The sequence below is a fragment of the Lissotriton helveticus genome, chromosome 2_1 (assembly GCF_964261635.1).
Source record: "Lissotriton helveticus chromosome 2_1, aLisHel1.1, whole genome shotgun sequence".
Taxonomy (NCBI): Eukaryota; Metazoa; Chordata; class Amphibia; order Caudata; family Salamandridae; genus Lissotriton; species Lissotriton helveticus.
Window position 1 is genome coordinate 780,492,318 of NC_136059.1, and position 19,581 is coordinate 780,511,898.

At 44.2% G+C, this 19,581-nt stretch overlaps 1 protein-coding gene and 1 pseudogene across 1 annotated transcript in view; one reads left to right on the forward strand and one right to left on the reverse strand.

Moving 5' to 3' along the window:
- Nucleotides 1-19,581, forward strand: part of WDR36 (WD repeat domain 36) — a 433,115-nt gene that overhangs the window by 32,506 nt on the left and 381,028 nt on the right. Inside the window, exon 3 of the mRNA XM_078675494.1 lies at nucleotides 2,132-2,232. Within this exon, the coding sequence (XP_078531620.1) occupies nucleotides 2,132-2,232 (101 nt within the window). The remainder of the gene's footprint in view (nucleotides 1-2,131; nucleotides 2,233-19,581) is intronic.
- Nucleotides 11,939-13,147, reverse strand: LOC144819114 (SWI/SNF complex subunit SMARCC1-like; annotated as a pseudogene).

Here is a 19,581-nt window from a genome sequence, read left to right on the forward strand (position 1 = left end):
GGTGAGTAGTGTAGAAAGCTATTCAAGAGAGAACTTTGATGAAGCATGACGGTAAGACATCATCTTCATAGGTGACTGTTGAGTAAGTTAGCAAGATCTGCAAGAGATAGGGCTTTGAAGGCTGACCATTGGAGGATGTTACGAGAATGGGTAGTTTTAAGAGGAGAAGCAGGCTTAGCACAGACAAAACTATCAGTTATTCTGTAGGGTTCTTTTGTGTTTTTTTTCCAGAAGAGGTTGATTTCTTTGCTCTTGTCTATATATAAACTTTTGGTTAGAATGGCCACACTAGGTTGATGCGGTGCTTGATGGTTTTGAAAAGTGGTTTGCTTCTATTTGCAGCTTTATTGATGGTGTTGGTATAGTATTTGGTTTTACCTGATGTGCTGTGTTACCTTTATGTTGCGCAGAGGGACTTCGGTAGAACGAGTTTTTGTAGTTCTGTTCTGTTATTAATTTATTTTCCTGTGAGGGAATCCGGTGTATGTTGTTGGTGAGGCCTATAGAGTACCAGTGCACTGAAACTTTCAGCTTGCATTAATGTGTTTTAATCGGAGGTCAGGCGTCATGATTTTCAAGAAAAGTCTTTCTTTGCAGTGTTTTGAAGGATCTGTTATGTTCCCTTAGTGCAGTAACTGTGAGATGTAGCAGTTGGTCATTTAAGTCTGCCCAGGATAGTTTCCGGATAAGTTATTGAAAAGATATTTCAAGCTCTTTTAGAGAGCTGAATGTAACCTGACCTATGATTACCCCTTGCGTTTCAAGGTTCTTTGTCGTTTTTTAGCTAGTAACACTAGCACACAGTTCTAGAAAGGTGTGGTGTTTCCATGGAATGGCTAGTGCTCTGCTGATGACATTTTTGCAACTATCCAAGATCAAACCCTTTTAGAGACATTCCCTTTTTGACTATGAAACAATGTATGCAAACCGAAGTAAGACCTATTCAGATGTACATTTTCTTTGTTCTCAAGCAAAAGTAAGATCTCGGAGCGACAAAAAAATGTGTTTTTAATATTGAGGAAAACATGAGTAATCACAAGTCCATCAAACCGTAAAGCAGGCCCACAAACAGCCATAAAGAGGCCCAAACACTCATCTGTCACACCGGCCCTTCGGGGCACTGTCAGATTGCCCTGTAGGTCAGTCGAACCCTGAATAGCCAAACACAATACTGCCCAGTTATCACTGATTGCCTATACACCTCAAGAAATTACCCCACAACCCCTGTCTTAAATTGGCATGCGCTACAGTGATACAGTGTGAAATTTGAAAAAGAGTAGCATGACTCGGCTTGCATTACTGGAACTTATAGCCAATGGAATGCCAAGTATGCAAGTGAGTGGGCAACCTTGATGTGGCTAGCTGATAAAGCCTGTACGAAATAGTGTGTCAGCAGTTTGAGTAAAGGTATGGCAAAAGGAAAGAATTAGTATCTTAGCACTGAAATCAGTCAATCCGGTGTATGGACTGTTTTTTATGGCTGTCTTGAGTGAAACCTAGGCAAAATCCAGGAAACAAAGAAAGATCGGTTTCTGAGAGATGAGATGTAAAAATCAAGCAGGGGTGCTTTTTTACCATTGATAAATTGAATCCATTAAGTGGGTACTGGTATTGCTAACCTTCAATTCAGTGACTTCATGTATTGTCTGAGACTGCTGTGTTGGACCCATAGCGAGTGGATGTAGGGAGGACCCATTGTCTTTGTATCATAGTACGTTTTGCTCTAGAACTTTATGCACCCACGGTCAATGGCCCTTCACTGAGTGGTTCTTTGCTTTGTCGCAAGTGTAAGTAATGGCGATGGCCTCACTTGTTTGTACTCTCCTCCTACTCTGACAGCTCATATGCAGTGCTAAAAAGCAGGAGCTATTATGCCCAAGGAGGCTTAGGTCCACTGCCAGTACTGATCCCAACTGTGTTGCCACCACCACTTTGAGACAATTGTACGGGCTAAGAACTGGCAAAATGTACTCTCTACCCAGTTGATGCCGAGAGAGAGAAGGACAGGTACCTTTTTACATTGATTTAAATTGTGGTTGTGTTAAAAGCTTCAGCAAACAAACCGTGGTGAATATTGAAAGGTGAGACTGTTTACAGCCCTGTAAAACTCAGCCCTCGTCTACTTTTTCAGGCAATGCTGTTCCTCAAGATATCACTTGCTTGGCTGCTGACAGAATGCTGGTGTTTGCATCACATGGAACACTTCTCCAGGCATTTGCCCGCAACAAAGAGGTTTGTATGCTTAGCTTGAGTTGGTGTTTCATGTTAGTACCTAGAAATTTAAATTGTGATTGCATGTTGCTATCGGTTTAATAATTCTATGCTGCTTGCATACTGTAAAACGCTTGATAAACATCTTTAGAGAGATGTGAAAAAAAGATAAACAAATTTAACAGTAGGCAGTTTAATAAAATTAATTATAGATCAGCTGAGTCACAAGCAGATAAGAGTGTCTGAAATGAGATCAATTCTGAAGAAAAGGTGATTACAGCGTCCTACTACTTTCTTTTATCCAGACATCTTGAATACATTTATAATAGATTTTGCAGAGCAACTGCTATGTATGATAAGCTGATTTGCAGATTATAAGGTAATTATTTGTATAGTCAATGGATAAGAGGAAATGGAATCAAGGAAGTAGTTTTTGAACAGCTTAAAAAATTAAGGTGATTTAGTTTTAGGTTCAAGGCAAGTAATAGGGAAGATAATTACTATGTATCACATAAATAGTTACGAACACTGCCTTCGATCTGGAGAAACAAAATCACATTCTCACCTCTTTGGGCTTTACTCCAGCCCTTTGTGGCTGATGATCATTCTAACTGGTTCTCAGCTGAGTACTTGGTTTCCACTTAAAGACTCTATAAACCAGTAACAAGCAATTTAAGCAAATACGGTTATTCATCCTGCTAATATAGTACAACAAGCATTTACAATGTAACGGTCTCACCTTTGCAAAAGTTAGAGCTATTGGCATTGTAAATGACAACATTTTTATTCATGTGTTGGTTTTGAAAACAGATAAACAAATGGCATTGTCATTTACAATGCCAATAGCTTAATTTCTCGCAAATGCGAGACCTATTGCACTTATGCACACACACACACACACACACACACACACACACACACACGTGTCGACCACCTTGCATATTTGCGACTCTGTGAATAGCGATCCCGGTGCTGTTTTGGGGGGAGGGGTGAAGACTTGGAACATATGGGAGTGGGGGTGGGTGTCAAAGGAAGAGCACACGCTTCAGTGGGAGAAAGCCCTGTGGCAGATTAGGAAGTGGGTGTGACCGGGTCACTGGCGAGAGGCGTCCACTGCAGGGTAAGAGGGGGCAGTACTCCCTTTAGCAGTGAGAGGGGGACACAAATTAGTCACTACATGTGAAGTCAAAGGTGTAAATTAGGACCATCAGACTTTGGAACAATCAGCGTCTGACAACGGGAGGGGGTGCTGTCCGGGACATATGTCTGGATGGAGAGAGATAATCCTCGAGAAGGCGGGACAGCGAACAGTGAAGGCACGCTATACAGCACCCCCTACAGCCCTGCAGAATAGACCAGCCGCAGCGCCTAGATTCGACTTCAGTGACCGTGGGAACGAAACACACCACGCACTCTCAAAGTGAAATACGAAGCATTTTCGGGGAGAGCGGAAAAACTGTCTTGCGAGCCCAGCTCTCCCCTCACGAGCCAGGAGTTTACAAGGGATGTCGTCACCCCAGACAAGCCATATCCGAGGGCGCCAGCATTGTCCGGGACATCCCGGGTGCAGTGTCTGGAAAGTGGTGGCAACCCTCCCCCGCAGCCTGCCCAATGAACACAGCACGTCCCCCCAACATCACATTTGATCGGTGTTGAGCCATCTCGTAGTATCCATCGCCCCAGAAGAGGCTGGGAGACCTCTGGGGCCATTCTTCTCTGGGGAACAAACCTTGCAAGGCTAGATTCACACTGGCTTTAAACAACTGATGCGGAGTCCTTAAGATTAAGGGTAAAGGCCAGCCTGTGGCAGATGCCACCAAGTGCTGGCAGTAGAGTGGGGGCAATAGTCCATGGACCCCTGCCTATGCCAGCACCCGCTGCCAAAAACGTTTCATGTGAATCCCCAGTCGAAAACAGAGACCAGTGGGCTGGTGTCAGCTGACTAAATGCTCAGCTGACCATGTCTAGCGTTAACGTGTTGTATCTTGCAAGTTTGATAGCCGTCTTGGAAGGGTTAGCTTCAACGAATCAACGCGGATGGAAAGTTAGTTATTAAGAGGAAAACGTTAAATTGTATCTCTATTGCTGACGACAGAACATCTAAAGAGAAAGTTCTAGAATCTCTTCATTTGCTTCTAATAAATAAAAACCAGAAATGGAAAAAACACGCTACACTCTCAAAATAGACCTACCATTTTATCACACACACATTCACACCTCTCTCTATATTATAAATACACTTTGACGCCCAAAACACTCCATAGTAATATGGCCGCCCTTTAGTAACCGGCTTTTCTGCGGCCAAACACCAGGCAGGGTTCTGACATAGCGAGTAGTCATCGATAAAGCCTTACTGACGCTTCTCATGGCGCTGACTAGAAAGAAGATTGCTGAACACATCAATCCCTCACGCGCTCCCGGAGGTGCAGGGCAGGGAAGAAGAGCTCCAAGAAATCGTACGCGGCTTGCTCAGTCGATCCCCGAGAAGCTGCTCGGCAACCACCCTTGGAGTGAGGAGCGTGCCCCTGACAGGTACGGGGGTGCCCCGGGAGGGTATAGTCTTGACAGGCGAGGTGATGGAGGGAGAGACAGTGCTCCTTACCCCAGCGGAACAGGCCGGCTAACTCAGAGTTCTAAGTGTGGGGCGGGAATGACTCATGCTAATTAGAAGAAAGGATGGTGGCACGCTTTTACATTTTGAATCCGTTTTACACCAGATACAAACTGTTGGAGCGCTACAAAATAAATATAGAAACCGTGGTAGCAGCAGCAGGGGCAGACACGGGCAGTAACGGGCAACCAGGGGGAGTCGTGCGGCATGCCGCTGATCTTACATACGTGTGTAAGATCAGCGACATATTTGTTTACACGCTGCATCTGCCATTATTTTATTAGGTTTGGGAGAGATATCAAGAATACATAATCTTGTTCTCTTCCATCTCCTTTTTAATCACACTACCACTTGCACTGCACTTTTCTATGATATTATTCTCCAGCATAGATCCAATAGATAGGGTGTAGAACATATGGGTGACTTATGTACATCTTGTGACACCGAAAAATAGTACCATACATTTTTGTCCACAGGGGCCTATACTGATTCTATGTCAGATTACTCGCCTAATACATCAAGAGGTTTGAGTGTGCAAGATGAACAGATTGTCCAAATGATGACACTGGCCACAGAGGGCAGTTGATGGAGATCTGTCTTTTCCGTGTGGATCTCTATGGGTATTTTTATGGATGTTAGTTGCTTTGAATGAGGGTGGGAACATCCCTTCTCTGAACTTCAACAAGCCTCTTCAAGGTGGGGCTCGTTTTTGAATTTGGTCTCTCTCTTCTCTCTCTTTTCTCTTTCCTTCCGTTTTCGTAATGACCACCAGATTCTTGTGTATGTAAGATTATTGATTTGGGGATTAAATCTGGTTTTGAGGTCGGTAAACATTCCCTTGGACCCTTGTCCCTTGTGGACGTGTTTTGAGTACTTCTGGACATCCCCAGGTCTGAGCCGGTGGCTCACAGACTCAAAAACCTCTACTGGCTCACTATGTAGAAAAGGGTAAAGTTCAAATCAGCCTGCCTGGCATATAAGGCTTTGCAAGGGATAGGCTCCCAATTTCTAAAAACCAACCTCAGACAATACAAACCAACCAGGAATCTTAGATCATGCAACGCAAAGCTGATTAAAACCCCCAGATTCAAACAGCTCAGATGGGGAGGGAGAAGCTTCCTGCTGCATGCAGCCAAGATATGGAACCAAATTCCATTATCAATAAAAAACAGTCCATCGCTGCTAATGTTCTGGAAAGCATTAAAGACATGGCTTTTCACAGCTCAATAAATGTTCCTCCGCAGCCTATAGTCAAACATCAGACGAAGTGCCAAGACGCCCCAGGGCATTTGCGCGCTCTATAAATCCCATAAACAAATCAAATCAAATCAAAATCAAATCAACGTGTAGAAAAGCATTTATTTTTAGGTCTCGCCTCTGCAGCGCACATGAGTTGCATAGGAAAAATACCTTTAGTAATGGGCACAGCTTTCCGGGCAAAAACGTGCACGCGCTGCATTGCTTTGGATGGCAATGCGTGCACGTTTGGCGTTTCCCTTGCGGGAGCGAGCTTTCAAACAATCTGTTAATTACTAACAGATGGTTCCTGCTCGCTCACGCAAGGGAATCCTACGCAGGCCCCCTCTTCTCTTCCCTCCCCTGCTGCTTTTTTTTTTTACTTTAAACGCGATGCTCGCACTGATTAAATGCATTTTTACTAGTGCTGCAGCTGCAGCAGCAGCATGGCCTATTAGATCCATTTTTTTTTTTTTTATTGTTTCTGCTCGTCGCCATACAGAAACTCGTGCGTTTGTATTTGTTTATTTTTTATTTTAACCACCAGGGATAGTACGCTCGGTTTTATGACCCTGCGTGTATTAAAGGACAGTCCGCTCGGGTATACCAGTGTATATAACTGGAAACAAAATGTATCCCTTTGAATTAGGTCTTTGGCTAAACATGGCGTTTAATGTCCCAACACAGCCAAGGTCAGCTCTGAAAGGCATCCCTGAAGGAATGGAAATAATAAGTAGCGGGGTACGTGATTAAGCACGGTGAAGCCACGTGCGCCCCCCCTCCTTTAGATTTCGCATGTCGCGTCACTGAAACGTCGCTAGGGCACCCCACTTGGGAAGTGACTCAGTCATCGATGCGGCAACAGGCCCAGCTGCCCAGCACGTACACCGGTGCTAAGCCGGAGGGAGAGAGAGAGAGAGGGTTAATGCAAGAGCACACTCAAAATGTAGGGGGAAACCGAGGGGTAATCGAACATTTTCCTTAGCCTCCACCTAAAGGAGCGCAGCATAGCCCAGAACATACGGATTTAAAAGAAAAATACAATTACTGTCCGTAATGTACCAGTAAACGAACCTAAAACGCCTGAGTCCCTTCAGCCTCCTATTTCCAGTACCCAGAGCAAAATGTCTAGCACAAGCATCTGATCCTCTGTTTCCCTCAAAATAACAGCCCTTCGTCCGAGTCACTTAGAGCCTCCCACCTCTTTAAACAAGCATTGGCATAGCCAATAGGTCTCGCCTTTGGGACATTATCAGTGTTTAGCCATGCAACACTTGATGTTGTTGCAACAAGGATATTTTGCTGGACTTATAAGGTCCCAAAGGCAAGGGATATTGGATATGTCAATGCTTGTTGTTCTATGATATGGGAGATGAATAATTAGTCCATAGCAGACAAGGTTTCCAATCCTAGCAAAAAAGAATGGCTATATTTGAAAGTGGGCCAAAATTAATAAAGAGTGCCTTCGATTATTTCTAAAAACAAATTGAGTGAGGTATTGATATGCTTAGGTCCTAACCTCAGTCTGGAAGGATTAATGTTGGCATTCTCTGAGATTTTGGATGAAGTTAAAAGTAATCTGGTCCAGTCTAACTCTTCCAAGACGATCCCATTGTTCTGCTGGTTTGATGCGGCATGTTCAAAGACCTAAAGAAATTTCCATGCCGCTCGAACGGCCCCAAGAAATCAGAGATTGGTACTGACTCTAAGAAATCTATCAAGAGAGGCATGGAAAGGCAGGATAAGAGGGCTGAAGGAGGAAGCATGGGTGTATCGGAGTCCAGCAGCAGCCACACAAAATTGGAGTGATTAATGCTCCCTTTGTCAAAGGCTTTAGGGACCCGGCACTAGATACTCATCTTGGTGAGGAAGCCTGGGTGGCTCATTTTGGACAAATATTTGGGCTGGCTGATATGCCCCGGCCTCTCCATCTAATAACCTGCAGGTAGAACTGGAGGATACTCTGGTCTTTGGCACGGCAGGGGTGAGGTGTGAACTTGCCCAATGCAGTTCCACAAAAGCCCTGGGCCCCGACGGGAGTCTGATAGATTTTTTTCTTAGATCATCAGGAGCTCTGGGCCCCACTTCTGACCAATATTTTTAATGCCATAAGTCAGGTGGGTCCTCCACCTTCATGGAAAAAGACCATAATAATTCCCATTTATAAAAAGGTGGACAAGTCTCTACCTCAGAACTATAGGCCTATCTCTTTGCTAGATAGTACAGCAAAACTGATGGGGTACCTAATGTTGAATAGGTGAGAGGATTGGGCCAGAGAGGGAATATCCTGATACCATCACAGTACGGTTTCCAAAAGGGCAAGAGGACCATTGATCATAGTCTTAATTTGAGCCTGACTATTGTCAAATACACAATGGCGAAGGATGGAAAGATCTATATGGCATTTATTGATTTGTTGGCCGCAATTGGTGTGTCACCCACTCCAAGTTGTGGTCAATTATGGAAGACCTGGGAATAGAGGAGGCTATAATTAATTTCATAGATCAGATGTATGCTCGCTATGGTATGGAGGAGAAGTGCACAAGGCCCTTTCTGATTAAGCTGTGCATTAGACAGGACTGCTTCTCACCCTGTTTTTATTCTCAATCTATACTAACTGGGTCCAGGCCGTTGTGACCGGGTCTAGTAAAGATTTGCCCTCTTTTAATTCCACCCCCCCCCCTCCCAATACTGCTTTACGCAGATGATGCAGTGTTAATAGCAAGAACTGGAGTCATGATGCAGAACCGCATAGAGGCTTATTCAACATTTATGAAAAGTCTGGACCTTCATGTCGATGAATTACAATTGTTTGTTCTGTTGACAGGGGCACGCCCTAAGAAACTTCCAATATTTCACATAGTCACATAGGCTGGAAGTGGTGGATACGTTTTCTTACCTGGGTTATCTTTTCAATAGAAAGCACTCCTAGTCATATATGATGGCTAATAGAGCTCTTGTTATGTAAAGAAGCATAACGACTATTTTCATTTTTATTAAGAAGCTCAGGTCTAAGCCTATTGAGGTAATAAAAAAGTATACTCTGCCAAAACCATTTCCACTGTGACATATGGAGCAGGGGTGTGGGGGAAGGTGACAGTAGTTCCCCTTACTAAGAGTAGAGGATGTTTTTTGATAAAAGGCTACTTGATTTTCCCCATAGCTGCTCAAACTATAATGGCCACATTAAACTTGGTGCCCCATATCTCTCTGATTTTGCCCAGATAACAGCCATTGTATCATGGAACCCGATCTGCAGGAGGTATACTGTTAAAATAACCCAAAGTATCATCCATGATTATTTGACCAAAGACCATGTACATAAGATTGCTTGGCTACGTACAATATGTGAAGTGTACACCGGGGTCTTTGGGTTTGGGTGAGGTATTTGTAAATCCATCCAGTTGTAGGACTATCTCTAAGCCGATTGGTGACAGTTGGAGTTAAGCTGATCAAAAGTTTTAGTAAAGCTGTATCAAATGTGCCCCCCCCCCCCCCAAATCACACAAGTTGAAGATTTGTATCTAGTGTTTGTGACAAATCCCCAACATAGGTTCCTTCTAGCAAGGTTTCACTTGTTATATTCCTCTGATAGGTTTCCCAAACAATATGTATTGGATAGATGATTTGTCAGCCTATCCTTGTGATGGAAGGTCCGATCAGACGATCTACGTATATTGTTTTTATGTAGCTTTTATAAACCACAAAGGAAGAGGTTCATTCTACCTCTTCTACGCAAATACAACTTTAGGCAATGCTGTCCAGACCTTTTTTTTTTTTTTTATCAAAAAACTCCGTGATCAATTTATGTTATGCAGTGGCCTTGTTTCTTTGGTCTTCCCTGAAAAGTAGGAGAGCTTACACCGATTGGGAGACCGAAAGACGTGTGTGTATATTAATGAATTTCGATGGCACTATGCACTTTATGAATTTTACGATTGTGTTTTTCCTTAGCTTTTAATGTTTTTCTCAGTCAGGATTTTAATCTTGTTTTTTTAAAGTTTTTTTTAAAAATAATATCTATTACATATCTATTGTTCATGCTGATTTTATCTTGTGTACTTTATATGCTTTGGAAACACTGTGAAATAAACATTTTGACTGACTGACTTCAATTTGCAGATATGTATATGAAAAGCATAAAATAAAAGCAACCAGCTCCATGAAGGGTCGTTGCATTACACAATCCTGAAATTAGTGTGTGTGTGTGTGTGTGTGTTTTTAGTTTATTTTATTTAGCATAGTTACTTAAAACCGTTGCTACAAAATATCTCATTGCAGATTAAAACCAGTTAAAAGACATTATAAGCAAATGATATTTACAGTACATTAAAAAAGCAATTATTATAGCAGCGTTTATCCTTTTCCCTATCTGCTGTGTGGTAGTTCTGACTTTGGCATTTTCTTCTCCACTTGTCTTAAAAATTTTACAAAACGACAGTTAAGCTGCGCGTCCTCTGGTGCAAAACATGCCAACACAGCTTGTCTCCGTGTGCGAATGCCTCTCTGGTTAAAAAGTGGTTTTAGAAACCGTCTCCTTTCCTCTGTTAGTTCTTACATGTGCAGAGGAGATGCAGCCTATCTTCTTGTATTGTCCCACAAAAGCGGCAGTTGAAATCAGATTGGCTTTTCAGCCAATGTGGAAAGTGCTTTGTGCATGGCAACAAGCCTAGTCTGTATTTCAAAAATAAAATGTTTGTATGTTTGGCAAAACCCAAAGCTAGATACTTCTGAGCCCCCAGAGAGGAATAGGTACTCAGAATCATCCAACCATGATGTTAAGGCTGCCTTATCTTCAATCAAGATTAATTTCGCACTATTTTCTTTGTTAGATTTTTAAGGAGGTTGTGACTTGTGGCTGTTGCCCAAAGTTCGGTAAGACCCAGCGTTGCCTCGCATGTTGCGCAATATTTTGCTGCTGGTGATGACTCTTTCTGTTGTAGCTCAGTCCATAAGTGCCAGTTTAGGGTACCAGGTTCAGATTTCCTTACTTTGTCCCAGAAGATGACTATCGCACCTTTCCTTGCAATGGTCTGTTTTTGCACACCAAACTCTAGCCTAATTTGCGCTGGAGAGACTCATGTTGGTAAACCAAAAATTATTCTGTATACTTTTGCAACCACAGCATCCAAGAGCTTTGAGTCCCTCCCCCACTGTGCCTCGCTCCCATAGGTTATTGTGGGTAGAAGTTGTGCCCGTATAACTTCGACCAAAGGAGAGAGCGAGGGGCCTGTCAGTCTGGAATTGAGGTTTCTCATTGAGGCAGCTAAGGCTATGCCTTTCCTTTTAATTGTTTCTCTCTGGGTTACAAAGTGTCCGCCTTTATCAATGATCACCCCCAAGTATTTATACTCATTGGTTGAATCTATTTGAATCTTATCCCAAAACCAGACAGGTGTTTTCTTAAAATTCTTTTTAATTGTGATGGTTTTTGTTTTTTCCAAGTTGATATTAGGTCATTAGCCTCAGAGTATTGAAACGTGAAGTCAAGAAGACGCTGTAGACCCACCTTTGTTTGGCTGATCAATACTAGATCGTCAGCGTAGAGTAGGCAAGGTAATGTTAGATTCCCAATTTTTGGAGAATGTGTGTGTGTGTGTGTGCACAGTCACAGCACAGTTGAGGTTTGCAGCCTTTTGTATTGTATCACCAGTTTTATTTAGTGTTATTTATTTACAGTATTCATTATGCACTACAAACCACCAGTATGGAAGCCTCTGAACTCATAGAGCGCAAATATATGACCAGGAAACGCCCAAGGAAGGGTGGCCTAAACCAAATTAAAGATAGACCACAAAGGTGTTGAAAGATAATAGTCTTGAGAGGGATAGTCAAGCCCAGGTGTTAGGACAGACCGGTCGCAGGTGTCTGACTCATGGACTAAAGTGATGCAGGACTGGCTGCTGGGCTGATCTGGGACAGAGGAGGTGGGGGCAAGGGGTGATGCAAAGGGTATGGAGGTGGCTACTGTGGAAGAGACTGCTTAGACTTCCTAGCGGGTTTCTGGGGAGCTGTCCCCAGCTCAATTGAAGCAGTAGGAGATGGATGATTCTTACCATGCTGCCCCCTCATTTTAGCGTACCTCAGTTGCCGAGGTGACATTTAGTCAAAGTGCTTTTTCTGCTGTTCTAATGTCACTTCCTCTCGGGCCATGATCATCCCTAGCTTTTCAAAATGATACAGCTAAATCTTTGGATTCTTCCTTTGAGACTCTGCCTGATGAGACTCAAGGGATTTAATCTTCCTCTACTCCACCACTATGAGAGACTTGGATCTGGTTGCGGCAGAGGCCAGAGCCACTGCTGCAGCTGTTGCCACATTTCTCTCTGCAATATCCTGCTCTCTTCCTTTCACTCTCCTTTGGTTTTTCAAGTCTACATACTCTTTATTTTTCCCTGATGCTTCATCTGGGTTACTTTCAGAGATTACTCCCTCTTTCTTCTCTGTATTGTTTTCATTTCCCCCTTCTGTTGCCCTTTTGGTACATTCGTTTTGGTATCTCGTTCCCCTTTAAATTGTGTCCTCTCATGTGGCTGTTCAACTGGTGTTTCCGACTCCATTTTCTCTTGAATCATATGAGAGGTCCGCTTTCCCAGCCTCCAGCAATATTTTGCACATCAACACTTTACAGGGGTACTTCTTACAAACATGGGAGAACTCCTCTAGAGCTACTTTGACATCTGCCTATGCCACCCAGAATCGATTACAGATGCTGAGAATGTGACCGTGGTCATGACTGAATTCCAAACTGCCTGAATGGCAGTGGCTGGTTTGCAAGAGGCTGGGTGAAGAGTCGGAGTTCTCAAGATAGGGGTCTTCGATAGGGAGCGGAGGAAGCGCAGGATGCACTTGTTCCGAGTGTAGCTTCATACATGCTCAGACACCTTATTCCCATCATCCCTGTAAAACTCCAGTGCCTCTAGCAATAGCAACAATTCCTACTGCATCCACTACCTTCTGTTTTACTGTTTGCTACCGTCTTTTGTTTGATTAAATGTCTGTGCACAGTCTAAAGTTTGGCTGATCAGTAAACTTGCCCTTGTTTTTCTCAAGTAAATTCAACTTCCACTGAGAAGCACGAGTCTCGGGAGTTAAGATTGGTTAACTTGGTTAAAGATTGGCTAAAGTCTTCAGGCCAAACCTCAAACCTACCTATTGTGTCCAGCAGCTCACCAAACCACCAGCATTCCACCACTGGGCATTACTGATTTCTGAAGCCCCTCATTTATGAATGTAGCAGGCGTGAAGTGTGGTTGCAAATCCAACATCCTTTTCTGAACTGTCCTCCATGCCATTCTTGAATTCCTCAAATATTAGGAAGTAGAGGTGGTGGTAGAGCACAAGTCCCTACAAATCGAGCGTTCCGCTAGCTCACCGGGTCAATGCGGAGACTCCAGATAGGATTCAGTGACCTGTTTTTACATGTTTTGGGCCTAACAACAACTCTAATACCCTCTTGTTCTCCTCTTATCCTTTTTGTAGGAGAACTAAATAAGCCATTAAAGGCTTCCACCTGTTTCCTGTGTGGAAATATTAGCAATTTTTTTGTCATAACTGATCATGCCGTCAGTTGACCTCTCTTAACCCAAAACAGAAATGGGTGTGCATTAAGATTTATGTCCATTTAAATATTCTGACTGTAATGAATACGTGGTTGGGGCACATGGGTACCCCGGGCTGTCCACAGTACTATCAGTGGTTGCTGGCAAGTATTTAGAATTGTTGGGTCATGGACTGTTTAAGGTGCGTATCAATGGCTAAGAAATATTTGAAAAAGGACCAGTCTTTAATTTTACAGTACATTTTGTACATACAGAATATGCAAATCCAAAGGCTCTGACAGGCGTACTAATAAAATAAACTTTTGTGATGTACTAGACAAGTCTTACCTCCTCCAGTGGTCTTGGGGACTTCACGTTTCCCTCAAAAAATGTTTACCGTATAGTGGGATTTCTAACATAATATCTATTGAAAATCTGGGAAAGAGCTACATATGGTTTAGAGGCAGTCAAGAAAATCTAGCTATGCAGGGTCCTCATTTAGTTCGTTTTTCAATCCAGCCTTGCCAAGTTCATTCTCAGTTATATCTTGTGACCAGTACTATGTGGAAGAGAAAGATGAACAAACCAAAAATGTTGTAATGCTCTCAATTCGAGACTACAAACGGCAGAGCTGGACAAATCGTATAGGCTTGTACAACAGTCAATCAGCTTAATTGCATAGAATGTTCATGTTCATACAGGTAAGCAAATCTTATGTGCTCAGAATTCAGACAGCAACAGTGGTATCCAAAACGCTTTTAAATAACAAATATGACAGAAAATGCCCTTTGCAATGGGGTGACCTGATGCTCCTGATTTTCCTGGATAGCTCCATTTTTCTTCCAGTGGCTGTCCCTACTAAGTTCTTGAAATTTATGGGAAATCATTCAGGATTAATTAGTAGTTCTCATTTGGAAGCAATGCAAGCACATATATTCTGCGTCCATTTGCATGTAATTTTCTCTGTTATTGCGATTGTTATCGCATAAACTCCAATTTTGATACCTTAGTGTCTTATTGTCACCTGCCTTCTATATTGATTATCATTTATCGTTCAAGCCGTTTTGTGCCCCACCTTCGCTGCAAAATTGTGGTCAAACATTTGCTCAGTGGTACGTTCCGGTTTTTGGTTTACAAGTTCTGGTCCTCCTTTTTAGGGCGAGCCTGGGCAGTGCATGCGCTGCTGCGAGGCATGCAGTATGCACTTGAAGCCCAGTCCACTCTCCGCCCATATTTTCAATTGGCTTGTGTCATTGTCCTTTGTAAATGATGGCTTCTGATTCGTAAATAGGCTTGTTAGTCCCTCCTTAGTACCGCCTTGTCTTCATTTGTAACCTCCCATGAGGACTGGCCCTTTTACTTCGGTTGTTACACGGTACGTGTTATTTAGTCTCTAAGCACTATTTTCTTCAATGAGTTTCTCTTACTGCAGGCATGGCATGCGCTGCTTCAGCTGATTTTGAAGGCAGCGGGCACGTTGTTCTTTAGCTTCAACAGTGGTGGCCTGCTGACTGCTCAATATTATTCCTTCTCTCACAGCACAGCGCCTGCTTTCATATTACCAACACGGGTGCTGCGCTTTAACCACCCATAACGTTGCACTACCATTACACGCAGCTCTTCTTTCAGTTGCCACCTGGACCGCTGTTTCTTTTCATACATAGGTGCAAGCGCTTACGAGCTGGTCGTCTTAGCGGAATTCACCCCTCTGTGCCAGATAAATTATGGGCAGGTTATGCAAAATGAGTGCTGCATTCCCTTGAGGGCACAGTACAACTCCCTGCAAAGCCTATTTTCCCACCATCTCCAGTAGCTCCCGGCTGGACGAAAGCTGAGCCTTCCTCGGGTTCCAGTATTCATGGAAAGGAGGGCCGTTGCGGCTCAGCTTTTAAACAAGCATTTGCAATGCAATAGGTCTCGCACTTACGTGACTTTAACCTATAGACATTGTAAATGACAATGCCTTTTATGTTTTAAAAGCCGAAACATAGCTAAAAGGTTTTATCATTTACAATGCCAATGGCACAAACTCGCGTAAATGCGAGACGTATTGCATTGCAAATGCTTGTTTACCATGGAGCCTCAATCGATAATAATTCTCCTGAGCTCAGCAATGCTTATATTTCATTCTAAAATATGTTTCATAAAGGCATGTTTGTGGCGGAAACCCGTCTGGGAGACATCAAGCAGATGGTTATCCTCGAGAAACTGAGTTAAAGTGATGTTAATGTGTTTCTCGAGGATCTTGGTTACCCATGGGAGCAAGGAAATCTGGCGATAGTTGCTGGAATTAGCCGGATCAAGAGCAGGTTTTTTCAGCAATGCCCGTACCATGGCATGCTTCCAGGCCGAGGGTACCATCCCACTCAAGATAGAAGAGTTCAACAACTCCATGAGTGTTGGGAGGATGGCTTTGCTGGCCGAAACCAAAGTGCCTGGAGGAGCAGGATCGCACGGGGAGCCAGATTTTATTTGATGTACTAGAGTCTCTAGTGTTTCCAGATTCAGCACAGGGAAATGGTCTAATTTATTTTGAAGGGGAGTTTCTATGTCTAAGGCCAAATCGGGGCTTTGGGTGGATAATTCAACGACTGGGTCCGAGAAAGAGAGGTAGATTGTGTTGACTTTATGGAAGAAAAAATCAACCAGCTCATTGCATCTAGAAAGTGAATTGCAGTTGTCTGCCAAATAGGAAGGGGGCCTTATCAGAGATTTTACTATGTGGTATATCTCTTTGGGCTTAGATTTAGCCAATGTTATCTTTTCATTATAATGGGCTGATTGTGTGATTTCTATGGCGGACTTATAGGTCCTAATGGCTTCCCTATAGGTAGCTTTGTCCATGGGATCATAAGTCATACGCCATTTCCTCTCCAATCTTTTACAGAGACGTTTTTTGTCCCTGAGCTCTTCCGTATACCACGGTGCAGTTTTTTTCTGTCTTTTCGACCCAGATATGCGAAGAGGAAGAATGAGTCCAAGGAGGTGGTGATACAATTGTTATATAAGTTGTTGTTCACAGATGGATCACAAGAGAATGAGGGTCTAGTAGTGATGAGGGTATTGGTCCAATTATCTACATGGAATTTGGACCAATTTCGAGTTTTACGGGAAATGAAGGTAGAAGGTGAGGGTTTATGTGTGGTCCAGGTGAAGGGAATCAAAAAGTGATCTGTCCAGGGAAGACAGCTGATGGTGCCCACTTTGAGATGTTCACAGTTGCTGAAGATCGGATCTAAGAGATGACCTTTAGCATGCGTTGGAGATGGGACAAATTGCTCCAATTGAATAGCGGCTAAGCTGGCCATCATCTCTGTGGCCACGATGTCTGAGATGTTATCGAAATGGACATTAAAGTCTCCAAGTAATGTAAAATTTGAGGGAGATGTAGCCAGTTCAGCTGCAACAGAAGGAAGGGATGTTTGAAATTGTTTCATGGGTCCGGGGGGACGGTAAATAAGGATAACTGTAAAACTAGTGTTAGGGGAGAATTCAATGGCAAAGGGCAGACTTTCACAATCAGCGATAGACTCCGTCAGACAACGACATACATAAATATCCTTATAAATGATAGCAACCCCTCCGCCTTTGCCCTGAGATCGATCTAGGCGGGCTATCTGATAGCCAGGTATGAGGGCTTGCACCAAGTCAGGCTGAGAGTCTTGGGCCAACCAGGTTTCAGTCAGAAAGACTGCATCCGGTGTATGTTCGTCCAACAGCAGGGATATTTCTACACTGTGCTTAGGGAGAGACCTGCAGTTGAGAAGAAACATGGAGTAATCCCTTGCATCTGGCTTGGCTAATGTGCTGGTAAGCTCAATCTTGCAGTGTGGGCAGAACCGGGGAATCTCCAAGGGGTGTATATGATGACAGCAACTGGGTAACATAGGGGGACAAAGCTGGTGTAAAAAGTCAGAGCTATACAACCTCCTATCTCCCAGCAAATGAGCAGGGGGGGTGGCCCCTGGTCCCGCTCGGGCTCGGACGGGGGCAGACGGGCTTGCCTTTGGCGCGCCGCCGGCGCGCCCGCTGCGCCCGCCCGCTGCGCGGACGGGAAGACATGTGACCTTTATACGCCTTTGAGGAGGGAGGGAGGCGTCCTGCAGCTAGACTGCAACCCCTAGTCCTCTCAATATGGCGGCTGTGAGCCCCTGTCCCGTTCCGTCCACGTCAGCGCCTATTCGGCTGCACAGGGGATCCGGGGACAGGGTAGGCGAGCTCCACAAATGTAATTTCTTTTTTTAAAATGACACCACAGTAAGTAAATCTACTTGTAGCGACGGCGCAAATAATAACAATACACTCACGTTTTTTTGTTAAAAAAGTTAGGGAAAGCAGATAAAGCCCCCGGCTTCCGCCTCAGGGGTTGAGCAACACAATAATAGTCAGCGCGCTGCGGGTTTCAAGCTGTTAAATAACCCGGGAGGGCGGGAGGCGTCCTGCAGCTAGACTGCAACCCCTAGACCTCTCAATATGGCGGCTGTGAGCCCCTGTCCCGGTCCGTCCACGTCAGCGCCTATTCGGCTGCACAGGGGATCCGGGGAGCTGATCTCTGTCTGTAGTGTCATTGTGGGTGAATAACAAGGAATTGTAATGTGGCCCCAGGTGTTTGCCAGTTGCTGAGGCCTTATCCCTCAGCCACTGGCCACCAGTCGCCTTTGTGTTTGCCTCAGTGAGACACCCTAAGTGCAATTGTGGCACCCAGACATGATTTCCTTGCTCCCTTAGCGACAGGCTTCCGGCTGTACCTCACTGAGGGGGACTAGTATGGCTGAAACAGGTCTGAGGTTGCTTGCATTCCTTTTCAGAGAGCACCTGACTTGACTTGGTAGTTTGGGCTTGACTGATCTGATTGGAGCAGGAGCAAGGCTGTTTTGAATATAGCTGGTATCTATCTGGGGCCAGCACAGCAGGTAAAAAATAATGGACTGCAAAGCAGGCCCTAAAGATTGGAGATGTGCACAAAATACTGTGCGTACTTCATATGGACAGGTGGATCATCTAAGCCTTGTTGTGGTATACAGTGACACTCCACATTTCTAGATGGCTGCATGTCAACAGAGGTCATTGTCGGGCACACCTCTGTCATGGTCCAGCAAAATCCTGATTGGAATCGGAATTGTGAGCGGATTTGTAGAGCGCGTGGCTACCCAGAGGCGTCCCATCGCTGAGCCCGTGGAATTAGCTAGGGAACGGATGTTACCTAGGGGAAAAGCCAAGTTTTCAAGAGCTTACGGAATTTTAATAGGTTTGTAAGAAAAAAGACGTCCTCCTGACCGCGCCTTCTTGATTCTGGGAATGTATGCCAGGAAGAAGTGGTCGGATCTTAGCTTTCTGTTGGCTTTGTATGATTTGATCAGGGCTCTTAGGATGGGAGGGCCCTTATCCTGGAGGATTTTATGTGTTATGCAGAGGGATGTGAAATTAATTCTCTCCTGGATTGGAAGCCAATGTAGGGAGCTTAGGGCAGGTTTAGCAGAGCATCAATTTTTTGTGCCTGTTAGCAGTCTAGCTGCTGAATGCTGGACGAGTTGGAGTTTGTTCATGACTGTTTTCAGGGCGCCAAGATTGAGGGCGTACCAGTAATCCAGTTTGGAGCAGATGAGACCCTGAATGAGGAGTTTTCTGGAATGGGGGGGGGGGGGTAATAGGGGCAGGATTTTTCGTGTGGTGCGTAGAAAACCAAAGCAAATTCCCACGTTTTTCCTAGCTTGGGTTTGGAAAGTGAGTTCCTGGTCGAGCCAGACACCCAGGCTTTTTATTTCTTTTTTTGAGGAGCGAGCTGGCCCCATGCAAGTTGGCCACATGGGGTTGGGGGAGAATTTAGATTGATTGCCTAGCACTAGAATCTCTGATTTGTCTCCGTTTAGTTTCAGGAGAGATTTGCTCATCCAACTGGAGATTTCTTTGAGGCAGGAGCATAGATTTTCCTGGGAGCGGTCCGTCTGGTTTAGTGAGACAACAAGTTGGGTGTCGTCTGCG